General features: G+C 42.4%; 1 protein-coding gene across 2 annotated transcripts; it reads right to left on the reverse strand.

Annotated features, from left to right (window-relative positions):
• Positions 1 to 309: 309 nt before the first annotated feature.
• SLC4A1 (solute carrier family 4 member 1 (Diego blood group)) lies at positions 310 to 18,022 on the reverse strand. Of its 2 annotated transcripts, XM_053453344.1 has the most exons (22): positions 17,886 to 18,022; positions 15,597 to 15,662; positions 15,082 to 15,163; positions 14,356 to 14,407; positions 13,890 to 13,981; positions 10,815 to 10,900; positions 8,831 to 9,011; positions 8,576 to 8,711; positions 8,295 to 8,379; positions 7,953 to 8,019; positions 7,141 to 7,325; positions 6,696 to 6,897; positions 6,026 to 6,229; positions 5,685 to 5,833; positions 5,073 to 5,267; positions 4,801 to 4,968; positions 4,053 to 4,142; positions 3,515 to 3,690; positions 2,986 to 3,227; positions 2,484 to 2,653; positions 2,102 to 2,275; positions 310 to 1,212 (listed from the first exon to the last, which is right to left on the reverse strand). In XM_053453344.1, the coding sequence occupies exons 2-22, from the start codon at positions 15,606 to 15,608 to the stop codon at positions 1,132 to 1,134; spliced, it is 2,829 nt and encodes a 942-aa protein (XP_053309319.1). In that variant the 5' UTR covers positions 15,609 to 15,662; positions 17,886 to 18,022; the 3' UTR covers positions 310 to 1,131. The 2 variants fall into 2 exon arrangements, with proteins under 2 accessions (XP_053309319.1, XP_053309320.1); XM_053453345.1 differs by lacking the exons at positions 13,890 to 13,981; positions 14,356 to 14,407 and having other exon boundaries at positions 17,886 to 18,020.
• Positions 18,023 to 21,581: the final 3,559 nt, after the last annotated feature.

The raw sequence follows: 21,581 nt of genomic DNA on the forward strand, positions 1-21,581 counted from the left end.
TTGACTTGTCATTAATTAAAGATACACTTAAAGCGAGTCACCTGCATTCAAGCAGGGATATCAACCATAACATACTGGCAGCAAAAGCACCAAATGGCCGTCTTAATATGATGACAGTGGGGGTAGAATAGGAAGAGTCAGCTCCATTTATCTGGGTGGTCAGGATACATTTTACCTTAACCCGATGGCATTTTATTCCACCTAAAAAGTATTTTGTGTCCTTCTGTTCTTATAAGACAATTTCCCATTTCGAAAAGTAAAACTTTTCTTGACTTTTCCGACGCAGTTTGCCCATCTCTCTTACAACGATTTGCGTTCCATTTTTATTTAAACGACATACACATTTTAAAAAGGGATTTATTCTTTGTATAAAAGATTCCATTATCTCATATTAAAATACAACTTTTAGCAAAGCATTACATTGGCAGTGCAAGTCTTATTTAAAAAAAAAAATAAAAAAAAAAATACAAACAATTAATTTCACGCAAAATAACCTTAAAAACGGCTTTGGATGTCTGCATAATTATGGGGTTCAAATTCGTTTAAATCTACGTTAAAAACCTTTGATTTCTAATATCCCTACTAAAAAATATCTAATTTCACTCTAATCTATTAAATAGGTTGACATAGTTATGCATATATACTTGTAAAATATATTATATTTCTAACTAAATATATTATTTTTCCGTAATATTTACAAAATGGTTAAGGAGAAGCGCAAAGCATTAAAAAAAATAATAAAAAAAAAATAAATGTTTTTTTGATGAATCTTGACAATCTGAAAAGCACTGATTTAGATTCATTTTTTTTTTAAATGTAAAAATCCAAGTTATCCTATTTTTATAATGGTGTTTTATGATTTTATACAGCACGCTAAAAAAAAAAATGAAATAAGTTTGAGGTCAGGAAGTTTGCGATCACCTATATTTTATAGCGACGCTTATGGCATCAACAGATGGAGGATTCAGAGGTTGTCAAAGGAAGGCCCTCCATATGATGGCGGATGCCTTAAAGATGGTTGCCTTGATATGATGTCATATCGATAACGTTAAACCCCTTCACAACAAAGCCCGTACATGTACGGGTTCACGATGCATTGCCGTTAAGGGGTTTAGTCAAGCAGAGCAAGGGTTAAACAGGCATTTGGACCTCATCGTACACATCTCTGCCGCTTTCGTCGTCCAAGTTGACAGGCGTGTTATCTGCGTCCAACTGAAAGAAATAAATAGGTGGAGTGTGAGCGGAGGACTTGTTAGAGGAGTTGATTTCAACGTCTGAGTTTAGCTAAGGGCTCGGTTCTAGGTATTACTAGAGATCACCACTCACAAGCTATGATGACGTCATTAGACTTGTGCGTTCGTATTCGGGAGAACATGAAAACAAACACGAAGGGTGCATTTTCGTTGTTCAATCCGAATATGCAAGAGCGACTCTATTGGTCGCTGGCAGGGGCCTCCTCTGGCATCAACCAATGAAGATCAGCTGCCCTTCAATAGCTGTACCTTGCCCTGCGCTTTGCCAGGGACACTGAAATCCCTGTTTCTCCCAAGCCAAGTTGCTCAGACTTAGACAACCACTCTGAGCCACTTGGCCTTAGAGGAACAGGGATTTTAGTCCCCCTGGCAAAGCGCAGGGCAAGGTACAGCTCGGAGCAGCTTGGGGAGACTAATGGCTTTGGCGTCATGAGTAAAGGATCTGTAAGAGCGACTCTATTGGTCGCCACAAGGGGGCTCGCCTGGCATCAACCAATGAAGAGCAGCTGCCCTTCATTGGTTGATGGCAGAGGAGCCCCCTGCCGGCGACCAATAGAGTCACTCTTTTGGACTTTTAAAATCTTGGTGCCAAAGCTGCTGCGTTTTGTTGACGCGTTCACCCTGTACTAACCCCTGGGGGGAAAAAAACAAACACGAAGAATGTACACGAATATTCGACTGAATAGAACCTGAGAACTGGCAAATAATCGTGGAATACCAAGGTTTTTTTCCACGAAGACGAACACGAAGACTTGTAGTTGTTATGGCCCCTTTGTATGCAGGCAGGATGGCGGGCTGCATCTTGGTGATGGATTAAAAAATCTCTATGTTACTCTATGTATACTTACGGATTTAAGTTCCAGAGCACTAAAGATGCGTGGCAGTAGGAACATTCGCAGAGGCACGGTGAGGATGAGTATGAATGGAAGAGCCAACGAGGCGGGAGTGAATATCACCGCACACAAGGTCATCAGGCAAACAACCTGCACTAGCGTGAACAGGTTCATACGCCAGGTCTTCACCTATGGAGAGAGATTGTGATTTATAGCATAAAGTTATCTTTTATCCACCTCTTCACCGATGATTTACCCAGGGGTCTATAAAACTAATAAATAATAATAATTATCTCCTTTTCATTTCCCCCATTGCTACCCCCCCTTTGTCAGTGGCCTTTGACCATCATGGACATCACCCTAGCTACTTTATCCTGCGTCTCCCGCTCCTACTTACCCGTGCTACGTAGCCTTCCTTTGGATGGTATTTGGAAGGTTTCATGGCGAGGAGGACTCGATCGTACAGCTGGATTCCGTTCAGAGATGTGACGCCCATGTACAGGAAAATTCCAAACAGAACCGCCAGTGGAATGAGAGTCAGGACAGGTTCCATCAGAATAGAAACGCCTGGGAAGAGATAAAGCAAATGTTTTAATGCCCAGAAGTGTAAAAAGGGACATCATAGAACAGGGGTGTCCCCCTAGCGGCTGCAGGACTACATCTTCCACACTCCTCAGCCAGCCCCTTAGCTGAAAGAGCATTGTGGGAAATGTAGTCCTGCAGCAGCTGGAGGGCCTCAGGTTGGACACCTCTGTCATAGAATATTATTCATTTTATTCATTTTATACCATGACTACATCATCTTTGTTATCGCATTGTTGGATTTCAATGCAGCTTAGGGAGCACCCTGTATCAGGCTGACTCTCTTGCTGTAGACCAATATTACGGGCTACACTCACCAACAAGGACTGCAACTAGCAGCCCGCTGATCCTCTGCTCGATCACATGCTCGATCTCAGGCTTCCCCCCCTTGCTCATCACGGTCAGTGCGTTGGCATGGCTGACTGTACGTACGGTGGTGGCACTGAGCCATGGCATGCCAAAGAGGGCGCAAACACCCCCCATGCCCACAATCAACAGGAGATCGAGATGGAAACCAGAGCCTTTCACGGCCTTTCGCTCCGGCTTGCTGATAATAAGCCTGTTGGAAGATACGGACCGCGGGTCAATAGGAGAGAAGACAAAGCTGAAGAAGACCAAAAAAGTGTTACTTAGGTCATGGCGGGCCTAATGATTGTTGGGATTATGGGATTATGTTGATTATGGGACCTTTATTAAATCTCATTCACAAACCCCAGCAATTTGTGATAATAAAAAGAGCGGGACAGGGTGTATGAGCAACTTCCACATAGGCACAACTGTCCTAGAAAGCCAACTATGTACCATCTTGGCTCAGCTACCCTATCCATTTTTGGAAATATCGCTTACGTTGTGATCTGAGACTCCATGAAGATTAAGATGAACACAAGAAGGGCCGGAACAACCGAAGCGAACATCAGCCAGATGGGGAATGGTTTAACGGCAGAATTCAACCCCATCGGTGGGATGAACCAACTTCGGTTCTGAGGCAAGGAAACACTGAGACCTTTGGGAAGGCTGAGTTTCTGTAAAATAAAGAAAAGATCAAATGTGCGTCCATTGGCTTGGAAATGAAAAAAAAGGAACGTTCAATAATTGAAAAAAATACTAATAATTAATTAAAACAGGGGCAGAAATATAAGTTAAGTCTAATGTACATGTGATGGTACCCAGGGTCTTCTCATTGTCTGGATGGAATGTTTCTACTCGCTGGTGGACCACTTAAAAGAAACGCTTTATCTGCTACCAGATAATCAAGGTAACTGAGATGTTTTTGGGGCACAAAATATGAAAAAAGGAATTTTACATTAAGCAGTCAGTTCATGTAACTCATTATTTTTAAGAAACATGGAAGCTGCCTCCGGCAAAATGCAATATGTTCCCCTACCTTTGTGTACGTATCCTTGATAGAAAAATCCACCAAGACCATAATAAGAATGGCGATCGGAACACCAAAATCACCAATGATGCGGCGCAACTGTGGGAAAGACACCAAGTAGGACGAGTTACTCGCAAGGTTATGAGATGTCCTTCACGTAATTAATAACGTTAAAACTATTAGCTGATACAAAGTCATGTTAAAAACAAGATGATAATTTTATTCATTGCAAAAAAAAACAAGGAAGGAGAATGTCGAAAAACGTGGCCTGCTAATAACTGATTATATTAATAAATTGTTGGAAAACGCTGTTTTATATAATTCCATCTTCTATTAAATCAACTCTGTTTTAAACAGCAATTCAAATATCCATGATTAACGAATTTTAAAGGACGTTTCTTTAATTTTAAATTAATTTATTTAATACACGTGCCTTTGTTCTTTGGAGAATGGAAATTAAACCTCGGAAAAAAAAATGGCGGATAATGTCAGTGGCACCAGCTGTATTGGTCACCCCAGGTCATTTTTCAGGCTTCCATAATCCAATATCTTCTGCTCTCCACGAGCTTCACAAATGATAATGGTTATTATTAACGGAGACGAGACCTCTGGTGTGAGCTAATTAACCTGTACTTTACCGTTTACCCAGCCACTTCTGCCGGAAGCCCATCCAATGGATTTACACAGCATTGAAAGTCATCGTGTCTCCTACCAGCTCCCAACATCACACGATCAAGAGCCGAGGCCACGTTCTTACCTTTCCAGGAAAGAAGCCACTGTTCTTGAACTGACGGAGAAAGAAGGCGATGAAGAACGCGCCGCACATCAGCAAAAGGGACAGCAGGGCTGTATTAGGCTGCGGGTATGTGGCTGGGTCGGTGTTGGTCAGGTTATAGTTTCCTTGTAAGGGATGGTGAATGAAGATCTAAAAAGAAGCAGAGAGAGCGAGAGGTTTAAGATGTGGATTTTAAAGAACTAACAACCGTAACTTTGAGATGTTTCTGACGCTCGCTTTTCTTGTGTGCTCACCTTGGCGACATTGGCAAACGTCTCATAGATGAAGATCATGGAGATCAGGACGGCGAAGATCTCCTGAGTGAATCTGGATATGAAACGCACCAGAAAGCTGCCTTCAAAAGCCACCACAACTATAACGATGAAGATTAGCCAAAAGCCGATCCACACGCGACCCACGATGTATTCTATTTCCTGGCTTTCACAGAACTGGAAGAGGAAGAAGATGGACCATTGTCGAGTGAACCATCAGGGTTGAACCATGTAGGGTTGTTTACCCTAAATGGTGACACACTTATTGGGGGGATAGATTAAAAAAATTACCCATGGTACACCAGGGTATTACAGCAGCCCTAGTGACCTACACTTGTCCTTCACTATCTAGGACATTGTTGTGAACGTTCTGCTTGGACATTCCATTGATTTCTGCCGTGATTGCTTTGTTTGATTGCCCACTTCCCAATCTTTTATGTTAAAAGTTTATTACATAGCCCACCCCCCCGCTCTCCCTCTCTTTATTATGTCATAGTGTTGGTATTAGTAAAAAGGTTAAGTGTCGGTGAAGCTGAAAGAGATGTTTTGTTCGGCCAATGCTACGGTAGCTGATGACGAAGGGGAGTAACTTACATTATAGAACGCTGCTTCAAAGACTAAGAGTGGTCCGGAAAAGCCGAGAATTAGCAGGGGTTGAGCTCCGAGGAGACAGAAGATGACACCCTGCGCGGCTGTGGACACCATCAGCTCAGATACGCCCATCCAGTTATTGGTCTTTTGTGCTGAACACAGAGATATGACAGGGTTAATATGGCGGCTGACACAGAGCTATTGGCAGATATTGGAACATATTAAATAACTGAGAACTCTGACCCCATTTTCATGGGAAATACATCCAAACCCAAGGAGAAACCCAAGGAGAAACTTAAAAAAACAGGAGGGGAAGCTACATACTGGACCCATCAAGTACTTACCCAATAAACCTCCAAAAGTGATGGCTGGAGACAGGGCTGCAAAATAGATGAAGATGACAGCAGCCAGGCACTGAGGACTTAGAGCATCCCTGATGTCACTCAGATATTGGGGGTATCGTCTACGTATGTCACGTATCAGACCCCCAAAAGGCTTGCCGGATCGACTTAGAGGATCCTCAGGAGGCTCCACTGGTGGCTTTGGTTCTATAGATTAGAAGAGACATTAAAGAAGAAGATCAGTGGCTCAACTGGAAGAAGAGTGAGTCCAAGGGCACAAACATGGAAGGAAAAGTAATGTATAGCCCAGATAGCAAAAGGTTTACTGGCAAATCCCAGTCTCTGAACACGTGCCCCCTACCTGCGACATATGGGTGCATTATCTGAGGAAGCGTTCACCGACAAAGGAGAATATTTGGCTGATTACAGGGAGAGAGCTTTGAGTAGTCGAAGAAGGCAAGCAAAGGCTGAGATTGACACGGACGAAAGCAATGTAGACGCAGAGAAAGTTACAAACAAAAGTAATACATAGGAAGAAGAAAACATGAGAAAAAACTGATAGATGAGAATCGAGGGAGGAAAGAAGGCAAAAACCGTAGGAAACATTAATTATTTAAGGTATCTATAAGCAGTAAGTAACACGAATAGCGCGTGCATCGGAGATTAGCTCTACCTTTTTTATCACCATCAAAATCCGCCTTGCTCTCTTCATAGCGCTTCTTGAGCATTTGTTTTTGGTATTGGACCAGGTCCTTGAGCGAATGCTCCCCCGGGACATCGCTGGGTGGGATAACTATGCAGCAGTCCATGAATTCATTAAGGGAGCGGAGGAGATCCTGCTTCCCGCCGGCCAGGTACATTTCGCTACGGAAGACCTGAGAAACAGTAAATACGTGCAAAGTACAAATAAAAAAAAGTGTTTCGGGACTATAAAGATCCAAAAAGATGTTCTCCGATACAAAAAGAATATTAGGAGAACAATAAAGGCGTTATAAGAGGGGTTATATAGTTATATAGTATATGGAGCATTAGGAGGGTCATGGGGGGGGGTAATTGGAGGAGATATTGGGGGTCTCAGGCTAGTTGTAGTTAGGAATTGAGTTCTTTGTAGCACTCACCCTTTCTGCCATCATGCTTGACACAGCTGTGCCAACATCATGGTAGCTGATACTGGGTTTTTCTGGACCCAAGACGATAAAGAGGAATCTGATGGGCAGAGAAACCTCTATGACGGACTCGATGTGCACCGCTTCCTTCAGTCGCACAAACGCCACGGCTGGACTTTCCAGAAAGCTGGCACCACCTGGGAAAACACGGCAAGGGAGGGTGAAGGTAGCAGAATGGTAAAATCACATGATCACGTGTATGGTGTATCTATGGGAGTAAAATTCCATTTATTCAAAGCGGAATATGAAGGATTTATCTCCCCTCCGCACGACCCTGAGAATCTTCCCTTCACCCGAGACCCCGGGATTGCGAAATATAGCAAAGTTAATATTCAGTCCGTTCCACCAAGCGTCCTTCTCATGATGTAGATGCTCAGGTTACAGCGAGAGGGTTTTATCAATGCAAATGCATTAGTTTTACGCGATGATCATGTTTTTGCTTTTTACGTTGATTGATTCGGTTTTGAGCGTGATTTACGCCCGTCTTTTGCTCAACCACAGCATCTGCTTGTATCTCCGTCACCTGAATCACAATAAATGATTATCGCTTTCTAACCAGGACACGCCCGTGGTGTAAATATACGGGACAGGACCTACAATGGCCATAGTTACCATGTTGTATTTGTAGGTCCAATGAGTCGTTGATTAAAAGGATGGTCTACTTTATGGATGCTCCACAAGTATCACTAGGACATTACAACTAAAAAAAATGTTGAGGCTTCTTATAGAATCTTTTGAACAGACTAATATAAAGTTCCGCTTACCAACAAGGACCACAGAGGCTTCAGCCCCCTTTGGAACCCGAGTTGCCAGCTGACCCTTCTCAGACACCTGTAAAGTACAATAGGAGACCATCAGATAACAGAACCTACCAACCATACTAAAGTCATAATATACATTAGGACCACCGAGATGCTTTTGGAGATAGACCTGGCCTATAATCAAAATGTGGGAAAAACGGCCAAGCTCGGGATGTGGGGAACATTAAACCACCATCTACCTACTGCTTGCCTGAAGAAGTAGAGCTGAGTGCAAGCGTCTGATCCGTATGGAGAATTTGTTGGGTTATGTCAGACATGGGGCACCATTTTCTACAAACTGCTCACCTTTTCAGGAATAGTTTTCATTTCAATCTGAGAAATCAGCGGCTTTTGACTCTCAGGATCCAATTTCTCTATCTCTTCCGGGCGGCTGCAAGATAAAAACCATAGATTTATCTCTCAATGTATTTTGCACTTGGGTCACAAGTAGTATCTATAAACGCTGTCTGGGCCCTGAGGACATTTTGAGTCTCCTCTTCTCATACTACAACATTTTCAAGTCCTCATCTATAATCCTGCCCCTAACACCTCTACGATCCTGTAGGAATCATCAAAAGCACTTGTACCTGTGTTGTAAAAGGAGCAGCCGTAGAACCTCTTCCCGGTGATCAGGTTTAAGTTGTTCTTCGTAGATCATCTGATCGATCACCTGGCTGGTAATCCCAGGCAGAGTCTTCTCCTCGAGGTCCAACATGACCGTACCTTCAAATGAAGAACACAGTAAGAGAGGGAAATGGATTCAGTTGTAGCAAAGCATCTCTAGAAACTACAGCTAGTGGATCCAATAGAAGACTCTTCTAGAAGCTTTTTAAAAATCTCACCTTTCTTGAAGACCTTTTTCAGCTCAAAGAGGCTGCGGAATGTCAGATACGAGATATGAGGATTGCCCCACTGCTTGATGTTTTGTTGGTAATCCTCCTCCGTCTTCAACCAACGTGCAGCCTCCACCCAACGGTGTTCCTTGTTGGAATCCATAATACATTCGTGAAGTTCCACGTAAAGCTGTGGGGAGTTGGAAATAAAAGCATGAGCTACAATGAATAGCCATAGCGTTGTATGTATCAGGAATGAAATGGTGAGCGGGAGACACAAGAGAGTGGAAGAAATCTTGAGAAAACCCCATAATGCTAGAGGAGTGGAAAAGTTGACTTATTGATAAAGCAGAAAACCCCGGTCACACAGAAGAAGGCTTTCCACGCAGGATGCAAACCTAACCATGGAACCCAATAATACAGAGTCCCATAAGAAACATGCAGACTCTCCCAGCCCAGACTAGCATACCGACCCTCATTAAATACTGCATAGAAAATCCACAGAAGGAACACACAAAGGTTCCCGTCAAGTTTTGAATTCTATTCAAAGACCAGACAACATCTCCCAAACTCTACTCTCCCCGTGTGGCCATGGTGGAACGGTAAATAAAATAAAAAAAATGGCGGGTTGTGAGAAGATTCAAGAAAGCTAAGCGGCGTTTGCCTGTCTCCCTCCAGCACCCTTGTCAGGGGTTCTTCTTTGAAGAAATTGGACATTACAAATGTAAGCAATCCTCAGGAATAACAGGAGCCAAGGGCCCAAGTCAGCATCAATTACATTGAATACAATAATAGTAATTTAACGGGGGGGGGGGGGCTCCTTTATCTGCAGCCAAGAAGCAAAATGCATGGAACAAAATGGTTTTATCATAGAAAAAAACAAACCTCTACATACATATACTCTTAAATACATACATATACTCTTAAATACATACACATACTCTTAAATACATACATATACGCACGCTTACTCTCCCTGCCCTTCACCTTACCCCAAAAAAAGATTTCAGTGTCAGGAATCTTTGTGGGGGGCCCGGCATCCCACCCTGTAAGCCATGCCGTCAGTATATGGGACGGCCGGGAGGACAGGGTGACATGCCATTTGTTTCTTTATTGCAGATTCGGTGGCGGGGCGAGAGGAGGAGGGGAGAAAGGCAGAGGTGTAAAGCTGATCTGGCTAAACCTGAAATTCTGTACTTTGTGTGATAAGGTCTGTGCGGGTCTGAAGCAGGATTCTCTTTTCGTTTTTTTTGGATAAATTACAGGGGGGGTGAACTGTCCTATGTTTTAAGGGTTAAAGGTTCAGGCCTATTTAAAAACATATTGACCCATATTGGATAAAGTTGCCGAATAATAGTGGCATATTTGAGGGGTTAAAGTGACCGTCCCGTAATAACGTGATGACAGCGACAAGTTAAATGGGTTAAAGGGACCCAATGGGATGTGACATGTAGGTTAAAGAGACAGTGGCCGGTAGAGTCAAAGAGACCTAATGACAGAGACGTGTGTAATGGTCAGTCTTACAAAGTGACCTAATAACAATGGAGAATTAGATGAGGAAATGATAAAAACTTCCATTATTGGATCTCACGACAGTGACAGACTGATGATGAAACAGATTTAACCCTCTACTCTCCATGATACCTGCAGAACAGAAGCCAGGCGGTTGTGTCTGGTTCTTCACTGCAGGGCAAGAGATGAGTGACAGGTGGGGTAATGTTTTATCTACAAACACGGCCGGCCGTTCCTTCGCACAGCATGCAGGGCAAGGGAGAACGGCGAAGGAGGGACGTTAAAGAGAGAAGGGCACACAAAGGAGGTGAAAGCAGCGAGAGAGAGTCTGGCTGTTCGTTATGGGAGTTGCAGCCTACAACATCTCGAGTTCCAAGGATGTCCCCGGAGAAAAGAAGTAGGGGCCTGAACGATAAAACACTAACATATTCCATGGTCGTTACTGCAAAGGTCCCAAAGGGTGGGTCATTTTGAGACTCACCTCGGGAAATCCACTGGTAGATGGTATATAGGAAGGAGCCACCGGTGGGAAAAGGGGTGAAGGGACGTCTTCAGATTTAGATGGATCTAAAAACGAGAAACATAAAAAGAATGAGAAAATTGCTGCTATATTAGATGTTCACGCACATTCCCTATTACATATATTAAGTAAGAGAACCACCTTGAGCTAAATATACCTTCGATGTTTCTGAAGACAAGTTGTATTCAGTAAAACGTGAGTTGAGGGTGAGTAGACCTATTCGTAGCCATGCCTTGAGAAGGTCAACCCTTGTGACGTTCTCCTACAAGAAGGGTCGATCTGACCTTGCATGATGCATGGGTTAGGGGGTGCAATTAAATACGTCAACTCACCGACAACTCAAAGTAAATCAGAAACACCTACGTTGATGAACATTAAAATCTTGCGCAGGTTCTCTATAGATTATTCTTTGTGTTTGAAAGAATGATTAAATACAAACTTCATGCAGCTTCCATAAAACAAGCTACTTCCTCACACGTTGATAACGTTCTTATAACCTTCAGATTGTCCACCTGAAGGTCCTGCATCTCCTCTTAAGCTTATGCGATGAGTATATGTAAATAAACACCACGCTACGGGTTAAAGAAAATGTTTTCGGAAGTCATTTAGTGACTGCTGTTATCTGAAGGTGAAAATAAACCAGTTATTCCTTTGGAGATAACGCCAGTTGTAAAGTGTTGTATAAACAGAGACCTAAAGGAGATCAGTATTTACAGCACTTTAAAAGTGCTGCAAGAATGGAATACCAGCTCCCTGTACCCCTACCTCGCAAGATTGCTACTACGTATCGGAGAACTTCACGATTATTAGTCAATACTAGTTATTGGAAGCATATAAACTTTAAGAGATATAATGAAGAACTAAAGAAGAATAAATCTTAATATACCCCATTCTAGAACATCGTCAAAGCAGAAGTTTCCTTACATGTGTGAGAAGGACATAGTAGGACGCATAAGAGGAGAAAGACATTACTAGGCTAAATGAGCGGTGGGATGATGGGGTCAGAGGAGCCACCATCTAGGACTTTAAGTCTAGTTTCTCCAGAAAGGTGAAATCTAGCGGCGGTAACTCTTTCTTGAGTATTGTTGTACCACTCCCCGAGCGACTGAACCACTCCAAGGTTATACCTCAAGCTGATGCACCACTCATCTTAAGAAGGACTTGGCTTAGGCCTTCAACATCAGTCAAGCTGTGCTACCAAATGATGTTCTGCTGGGTTTAATGTTAGGAACGTCTTCCGGTAAAGAGATAACACTAACAAAATGATTAAAAATGCCATTAGACAACTAAGAAAGAAGTTTAAGAGCTGATGAGATCAAGGAGATGAAAACCAGGTTGACTCTTCTCACCTGCCCAACGTCCTCTGGAAGGATGGGAAGAAAGTCAGACTGACACTTATTGTGCCTTTTATATAATGACACCCCGTGTGCTCCCCAGGACCGGCCAATCCACTCCCGTGTGTGAGTTGTCCCCATAACGAAGTTATGGTGTTTCCCGTGCGGCCTCTATTTACACTAAATTAAAGAGCAGTTCACCCCTGCTGACTGTAAACACTTAAGATAAAGTGGATGATTTTGCATTTCTTAACCCTTTCACCATACAAAGGGGACCCCTTTGTAATTATTTTATTAAGTGCCTTTTAACTTTGGAGAGCCAAAGTACTTACAAGGAGCTGCGTTTCCACTTCCATGATTTTTACTTTAGATAAATCAGCAAACGTGTTTTATTATGACATCATCATTTAAATCTCATTTACAAAATCATTGGTAGGTGGAGCCAAAGGATTTATTTTGTATCCAATAATATTAATTACGTAAAGACCACAAAACATATTGAAGCGATAATAAAACGATGTCCATTCTAGAACCCCGGTGTAGATCCAAGATGTGGACCAACTGGCACAAAAGTGAGAAGACGCGAAGCATAGGGACTCGAGTGTCTCAGGGGCCCGAGATGGTTTTACGACCATTTGTGACCCTTAAAGATTTGAAGTTGGGCATCCTATCTGATAAAATATCGTATAGAATTATCATTTTGGAAAACCCCACAGCCTTTGGGGATTCTGTATGGCTTTCTGCCTGAATACGACGCAAGGTCAGGCCAATAGTGCTTAACCTCTAGGTTATGACCCCCACTCAATAACCCCCAAATTCTGCCCCTGGCTTCATTTAACCATTTCCTGGAACACCAACAATATTGTTGTGCTCCTCTGGTTGGTGGGAAGGGGCACGAGGACACTTGAAATCAGCTTTATGGGGTAAAGAACTAGGATGGGGTTCTGTCTATCAAATAAAGTCCCTTGTCATTGCAACGTATATGACTTAAGACCCCTAGCATGTATTTGCGGTCCGGGGTCCTATTGCAAGTAGGTCTTAATTGCCATTAAAACTCCCAAATCTGCAGTTTGTTTGTAGGGTTTAGGGGTATTTAGTCTGTACACAGTGGACTAATTGCAATTGTTCTCTGTAGATTACTTCTAAACAACTTTGAGAATTCCTGTACGCCAGCCGCACACCTGCTGAAATGACCCTGTAAACCGCACCGTACAAAAGGCTTTATTTATGGTAAAGACAGTGTCTGTTTTTGGAATTCTGAGGAACGAGGTGAAGATTGATCGCTGTCAAAGTCACTTCAGATGGCAATGAGACGGAATGAGCAGTCGCTGTCCATACAAACCCAGCATCGTCAGAGCATGTCCTGATAGCCTACAATCAAGAGGTCGCTGTACGTTAGATCTAAAGCCGGAGCTGTCTGATCCGGTCCTGGAGGTCCGTATACATTGCACATAAATCCAGCACTGTCTGAGCCTGTCCTGATAACGCTCTGTCAGGGGGTCCCTGTGATATAGACCTTATATTTTATAATATAATGGGTAACCGGTAACCACCGGTGTGGCCAAAAACATCAATGTCTTTCCCAGCAACCCAGATAGTTACGAGCCCTTGGGAACCCAAGACTAAAGACTCGATGGTGGCCAAAGATTAAGAAAAAACAGCCCTGGTCCCCACCATTTGTTGAAAACGAGGAACCACCTACTTTCAAGATATTGTCCTCCCTCCCCTCTATCTTCCATTCGTCTCCTCTTATTCAGATCATACGATCCACGGATTCCCCAAAATAAGGACTGTCTGAAAAAACAGACATACAGGAGGAGAGTGTAGGTAAAGTGCTCATTTTACCCCCCTGCCCCAGATTAACGGCGGTCTCCCCCTTTATCTACGGAGATACCCCTCACACCAAATTCAATCTAGGTCATAACTTGATAAGATGTCCCGGGCTCGCACTTGCTATAGTGAAACAAATATTTAGGGTGGTCAGGTCATACAAGGAGACCAGGAACAGGCTAGGACAGTGCTGTGTTTATGTGTCGTGTAGTGCGACCTCTTGACTTTGATCTACAATGATATGATCGAGCAAACACAAGTGTGATTCATTGGAGGATCAGTAAGCTCTGTGGTTAGATCAGCCCTGCACACAGTGTTAGGAGTGAGTGCACACTCACCGACCAATTTTGTACAGTGTAGACCTCTTCTTCTTTTCACGATCTTTTTTTCCTATACAAAGCAGAGACTGTGCCATATTATGCTTCGAGGAACAGAATAACACCAAACACTCAATGCTACGATCAACGGGGGTTACCAGCCAGCCATACATTAATGATCTGTTGGGCATGGAATTAGTACAGGACTATATATATATATATATATATATATAGTATATAGTATATATAGTATGTGACAGTAGGTGCAGCCCTGGCTGCTAGTTTTTGTTGGCAAACAGGTATTTGCCTACTCTCCAGAAAGGTCTCCATCCCCAGACACCGGACACCTGCCACAGGTAGGCACCTTGCCAAAGTTTGTGTTTTCCTCTATTTATAGTTGATTTTTGCCCCGTGTCAATATTTAACCAACATGACTGTAAACCTAGTTACAGGCAGCTTCAGTAAATATTGACATGGTCCTTCTCGAATTATCACTTATTGTCCGTTTCATTGACCGAGCTGGGTGTATCGTCAATGATTAAGCAAGATGGCCTAACATATGACAACCCCCCCCAACGCACACCAATTGCTCCAATAGATGGGATGCGACAAGATATGAACGCTTATGTTAATATCCAATGCTGTTATATAAAGATATTCTTAAGCAGATGACTTTGCTCCACAAAGTAACAATTACCCCTTACTTTCCAAGGGTTCCGATGGGTTCTAGGTATAGTAACGTGTTACCTTCATCGTGTCTGAAACTTTCTCCAGGGTCGTCGTATTCGCCGATGTCTAAGGCCGCTTCCAAGTCTATGTCAGATTCGAGCTTTACGGAGAACAAAAGAATTAGGGTCCTCAGACAGGAGAATAGAATAGAAGGCTGTGTGACAACTTAATGGTTCACTCATTTTGATGTCTAGGACTATTTCTTCAAAACATATTCTAAGCTATTATATCAAAAATGATATAACATTCATAGACATTGATGTCTAACTGGAGGATTCTGGATCACGTTGTCAGAGTTCTAGTTAGGAACATTGGATTTGGGTACAGTAGGCATAAATACATTAAGAGAAGAGATCCCTATATATATCCCTAACATATATAAAACAGGTATATTATTATTATTTATTGTTTTATATGGCGCCATCATATTCTGTAGCGCTGTACAATGGGTAGACAGGACATAACAAGTAGTATTAGACATAACAAATCTAAATCTCAGGAGAGGTCAAATAGAATGATTGATTAATACTCACTTTAGACGTCATCGTTGCGATAAACGATTATATCCCTTGCTGAGCCCAGCGAGGGACACTTATAACCTGCACATTTAGATAAAAGAAAAACCAACGTCTATTAGAAGGTCATCAGCAAAGCCATTAACTGTCAGATATGTTTTGAGAAGACAACGTACGTAATGATATACGATTACATTAGGGCCTGTCGAAAGCTGCCTTTACCTGGCTGAGCAAATGAAATGAGATTATCATTGGCTGTCATCATCATCATCATCACCACCAATGTGAAATGTCTATGGCTTGAAAGGATTTAGGTTTATCCTAGAGCTTCGTATGAACCCCAGCCATGAGGGCATTGACTTCAACTTCATACAAAGTTTTTAAAGTACGACGAAAAGCTATGTGTTGGATGACAACCTCTGCATTCCCCATAAAGATGCCATCAATTCAATATCCAGTGGATATTGGTCTTTTACGTGCTGTATAAACTTTTACTACCACTGTTTACATGTTTAACTTTCATCAGGACCGTGCGCACGGACAGTGATCATAAAAGGATTCCATTGCCCCATAAAGACTGTCATGACCTAGAGTGTAGTGTTCTACATATCTAGAAACCAATGAATTTTAATGGATGCTTTCCACTTATAACCTAGATATCTTCAAGAGATGTATGTTGGGTAAACAAGCCCCAGGATGGTTTTATTACAACAGAGCCACCACAAGTATTTCCTCAAATATTTTGCTATCGGGGTGGCTCTAGGTTTCAAGGAACCTCTATACTCATGTAGAGCGACCATTGATGAACGAGATGCTTGGATTGTGCATGTGCTGGCATTATTTACGTACATATCACCAAGGAGATAAAATATTGAGGACAGTAAGCCAGTGAAGTGCGGCGTTTCAAATAGTTATCTGATGTTGTGTTAGTCCTACTACCCATGGGACTGCCATCTCTTGTGCTCTGGACCTGTGCCAGAACTTGGTCTGCTCTGCCAGATAAGAACCTACGTTAAGAGGGAACTCCCAACTACGTGAGCTTCCAGATAAGAATGGAAGAGGAATCCCCACCCAACTAACACCTCGACCTCAAGTCTAACTCCATCCCCTTCATCGGGAGCGCCTCCTCATCTCTTAATCTAGCAGCGCCAGCATTTTTCAAAAATATTGCCTGTTTTTTCAACCAACAATAAAGAGGGGCTGGTAGCAACAAGCTCAATACAATAACATCTTCGGTGTAAAAGGATAAGTTGGTCTAGAAACAATGAGTGACATAGAGTCACCTGCATAAAGATTTATTGGGGCAAATATTTAATTTTTCAATGTGCCCAAAGAGAATCACCTAATATTTTAAGGTGTGACTTTTTTTCAATTCGTTTTAAGGCTATTTGTGCAGTAAAGTCGTTGATTTTCCATCAGAATAAGACAAATAATAATAATAATATATTAATAATAATATTAATATTAATAATAATAATAATATTCTTCCAAAAATAACCAAAAAGGCTACATTTTACTGCGGTGATCGGCCCAACTGGTAACACCATAGACAGCCAACAGAACGACCAATAAAGCATTACTGTTTGCAAAAAACCCCAGAAACATACTCAATACTTTGAGCGCGAGAGATAGAAATCTACCCTTATTCCTTTTTTGTTTAAGTCACATCGTTCAGACGTATTGATGATGCCCACGGAGATATGACCTTCAACCTCACATTGTGGCTCAGAAGAAACTTAATTTAATTAAAATCAGTGTGCAGGGGAATCTATTTAGGGTTTAAGTGATGGCACCCAGTTTGGACCTGGTTTTCATGGCTGTGAATATGAAGCACCTACACATAGTGAATTGAAATGGTGATTGATCCTGAATTGGTCATATTTAAAGTTGAGTAAGCGTTTAAAATTAGGTAAGAACTCCAGAATTAGGTCTGAACTCCATTGAGACAATGTTGCTAATCAAAGTTACCATACCATTTACACTCTTGCGTCTTATATTCCAACAACCATCAGCATAACACAATCTATACGACTTAGGGTTTGGGACTAAGTCTACAAATTTTACGTCTACAAATCTTACATATTTAAGGCCAAAACATTGCTTCATCTCCATTGACTTGAAACTAACTGCAGAAGCTGACTTTGGATTTACTAAACTGTGAGGAACGTCTTAGCTGATCCATCAGTTTGCAAAGGAAGACCCATGCAATAACATTCAGTATTATATAAAACCTAGCAGCCTAGGAGTAAACCTACACATTACAGAAATTAGCAAAATCCCATCCTTGCGTAACCCAACACCACCTACCTGGGGGAGTCTTTAGGGTCTCCGTCCTACTCGGGGTCTTGGTGTCCCAGGACCAACTGTTGCTTCCAAAACCCTGAGTCACCAAAGTCACTTAATCTCCTCCCAGTAGTAACAATCGCCTTATCTCCACATCCACACGTCTCCCTCAAAGTGGCTTCTCTAACACTCCTCCCCAGGATGAGCTTAGCTTTTTTTTGTCAACCCCCCCCCTTGTCGCCCTAAATGGGGTGCTATGGATGGGGGATTCCCTGTAGCGAAGTGCGTAATATGTGGTGGTCATAGGAGAGAGGGAGAGGGAGGACTGGACATTTAAATGAACCAATGAGAATGCCACCCTAGCATGTTTAAACTCCGAGAGGGGTCAAAGCACCATCTTCAACGTATCTTAACCATCAAAGTATCTAATTTTCAATTTTTTCCCACTATCTACTTGGATATCTTTGCTTTCTCTGCCCTTTCTTCATTATTTCCTTCTCCTGCTAGCCTTTGCCTCTCACATTTATGTTCTTTTTCTCTATGTCCCTCTTATTCACACATTTAGTCCTTTTTAATTGTTTCTCCTTCCCCTCCTCAGTTTATATTTCTAGGTCTTCTTCTGCTCTCTCCCTCTGTCCCCACAGCTCACCATAGTCATTGACCTTGCAATGAAGCAGAGCAGAACCTTTACTATTTTGCCATCTCTTTTACTAAAACAGCTCATGAATTATATATATTCAGCATTGTCTCGGATCACCTGACCCCAGGTCTTCTCTTTTTTAAGTCCACAAATGGATCACAGCCCCTTAAACCCACTCCATCCACAGCCCAAATGGCAAATGCAACCACTCTTAATAGGTTTCCTTACTTAATTAATGTCCAATGTGTATTAATGAATAACGGTGTGTATAATACACCAACATGTTAGCCCAGGGGGGCAGGGGGCAAGTCTAGCCAAATGGCTAATTAGTAGAAAACCTCCATGCAAGTTCTCTAGCCCCGGCAATGATTATAAAAGTTATCCAGTAAGTATGCAAATGCTGGATCTATTGTCAATCTAGAGTCTAGACGTCCAAATGGCTGTATGGAAAACCAACCATAAAAAAAGCACTAGGCAGCCCTGGGGGCAATTACCATCCTACTCCCTGCCAGTCCTCCCTGTATAAAAACGTATATCCCATATCCCTCTGTTGGCTTGGTTTGGGGTATATCCAGTAGCCCATTCCCACCTAGGCCGACTAGCCCTAGGGTGGGCGTTCCAGGGGGTAGCAGCCCCTCTGCTATATCACTGGGTGCCAGATCACTGATTGACCCCCCGGTGCACAACATATCCATGGGCCAGTTGGGGAGACCAGAGATCTGCCTTGTAACCAGCCCATATACACTATGGAGGCTGTGCTGACTTTGCGCCTGCCGTTCATCGCATGGTTGCCGGCGCCTGCAGGGGTAAGAGGTGGCTGGGGCTCTGGATCAAGCCTGGGGCAGCACCCAGCCAAGATTCAAGTGCATCATAGCGTTCTACAGCCCTAAAAAACCCAATAATGTCTATATAACCCTCAGAAATGCCTAAACAGGTGACATGGGATGTCATTGTAAAGCCCAATCCATAGCCGCACTTCCAACCCCTACACCACAAGTGGTCCCTAATCTGCATCATTATAGAAATTAGAATGTATAGGCGTATAAGCGAAGAGTGGGCTCTCGTAAAATCCATAACGTGTAGGGACTCCCTTATTAGAATAATCAATAATTCCTTGAGTTCATGTCGACATCGTAAAGTCCTTATTATGCTCCTTTTTCTGCGTCTCTGCGTCTGTCACTTGCTGATATATGCAGAGATGGGGCATCGGGGCTGGTTCAAGTGACTAAGCTTCTTTCTGCCCTCTCGGCCTCTATCTGCCCCAGCACACGGACTTATCACAGCTCTAACAGAAGAGTACGGAGTATGCACTTTAGGAGCAGAGCACGTAGAAGCGCAGGTTGGAGACCCAAGAACAGAACTGCGTGTGTAGGGTCTATACGGAACATCAAATAGGGCTATAAGTGTCTTAGAGGTTATAAATGCGATGAATGATTAGAGGATCACAATGCCTAAGACATTGACTGTTCTATCCAACACCTGGCTCGCTACTTGCTCAGTGCCGTTCTGGGGGTTAAAGCTATGACGTTCATTCTGCCCCTTAATTAGCGGTGATGATTATAGGCATCATGGTATAGAGACGAGGTTATCTTAAACGTAGGACACGGCCAGGATCTAAGTGGGTAAGGTAGGTAAGAATGACTCTTATCTTATCCATCTAATTCTGTTACTCTGTTTCGGTAAATCATCTGGCCTTAGAAGAAGTTGCCCAACTCAAATTTTGACTGAACCAATCAGAATTGCTATTGTATTATGAAATGCAAAAAAAAAAAAGAAATATTACTGGACGGTTTGAATCCCTCTCTTCATTGCGATTGGACAGGCAGATTCTGTCCCCGCGTGTTATCAGTCTCACACAGCTGGGGATGGGGTGTTTCTTTGCTAATTTGCAAAAACATTATAGAAGCGTAGCCGAATCTCACGTTTCTATCCTATAAAAGCAGCCTCTTATAATTCTTACATATATATATATATATATATATATATATTTATATATATAAAGAGATTCCGTATTGCCAGCTAATGTTCCTTAACCCTTGGAAGGTTTTTTTATTAAAATTGGCTGGTCCTGTTACTGGGTCATATAAACCCTTTACTGATCATTTTATCGTCTCATCGCTCTCCCTATAAATCCTCTTATTTCTCAAATATTCTCTGCCTATAGACCACCGTCAGAGTCTCCCGAGAATGCATATTATTATTATTATTATTTATTGTTTTATATAGCGCCATCAAATCCGTAGGGAACTATTAAAATAATCACACCTTGTCTAAGCATATGGTCAAAAAATGATCTAAATCTGAAATAACACTAATTACTAAATAATGTATCAAAATGTATCACTGAAAATCTGGTTTACGCCATCAAATATATCCATACAACCTCTCCCTATCACTCATATATCCCCTCCTATTACTCCTATAACTCTCCATATTACTCCATATAACCCCTTCCTATGACTCCTCCTGTAACTCCATATAACACCTCCCTATAACTCCTCCTATTACTCTATATAACCCCTCCCTATAACTCCTCCTATTACTCCATATAATCCCTCCCTATAACTCCTCCTATTACGCCATATAACCGCTGCCTATAACTCCTCCTATTACTCCATATAACCGCTCCCTATAACTCCTCCTATTACTCCATATAACCCCTCCCTATAACCTCCTATATCTCCCCTATTACAACATATAACTCTTCCCAATACTCAGGGAACCCCTCCTATTACTCCCTATAATCCCTCCCCATAACCCCTCCTTGTACTCATATAACCCCTCCTATTATTCAATATAACTCCTCCCATTACTCCATATAACCCCTCCGCATAACCCCTCCTATTACTCATCTAACCCCTCCTATTATTCCATATAACCCCTCCTCTTACTCATATAACCTCTCCTATTACTGCCTAAAACTCCATCTGTTTTTTGTGAATAAACCTTCCTCTTCTCGCTAACCGGCCCCTGCCGCTCCCTGTGCTCTTCACTGTCTCAGATTAGGACTAGATATCTCGTCATCATGGGAATAAACACGTGAAATGACGTGCATGTCATCATATAACCGAGTAAACCCT

The sequence above is a fragment of the Spea bombifrons genome, chromosome 13 (assembly GCF_027358695.1).
Source record: "Spea bombifrons isolate aSpeBom1 chromosome 13, aSpeBom1.2.pri, whole genome shotgun sequence".
Lineage (NCBI taxonomy): Eukaryota > Metazoa > Chordata > Amphibia > Anura > Pelobatidae > Spea > Spea bombifrons.

What these genes read in the sequence shown, in the direction of transcription:
- SLC4A1 (XM_053453344.1), bottom strand. An exon ending in ACACTGTACAAAATTGGTCG is followed by an intron (nt 13,982 to 14,355) that starts GTGAGTGTGCAC and finishes CTGTTTTTTCAG; the next exon opens with ACAGTCCTTATTTTGGGGAA. An exon ending in TTTTGATGGTGATAAAAAAG is followed by an intron (nt 6,230 to 6,695) that starts GTAGAGCTAATC and finishes TCTAATCTATAG; the next exon opens with AACCAAAGCCACCAGTGGAG.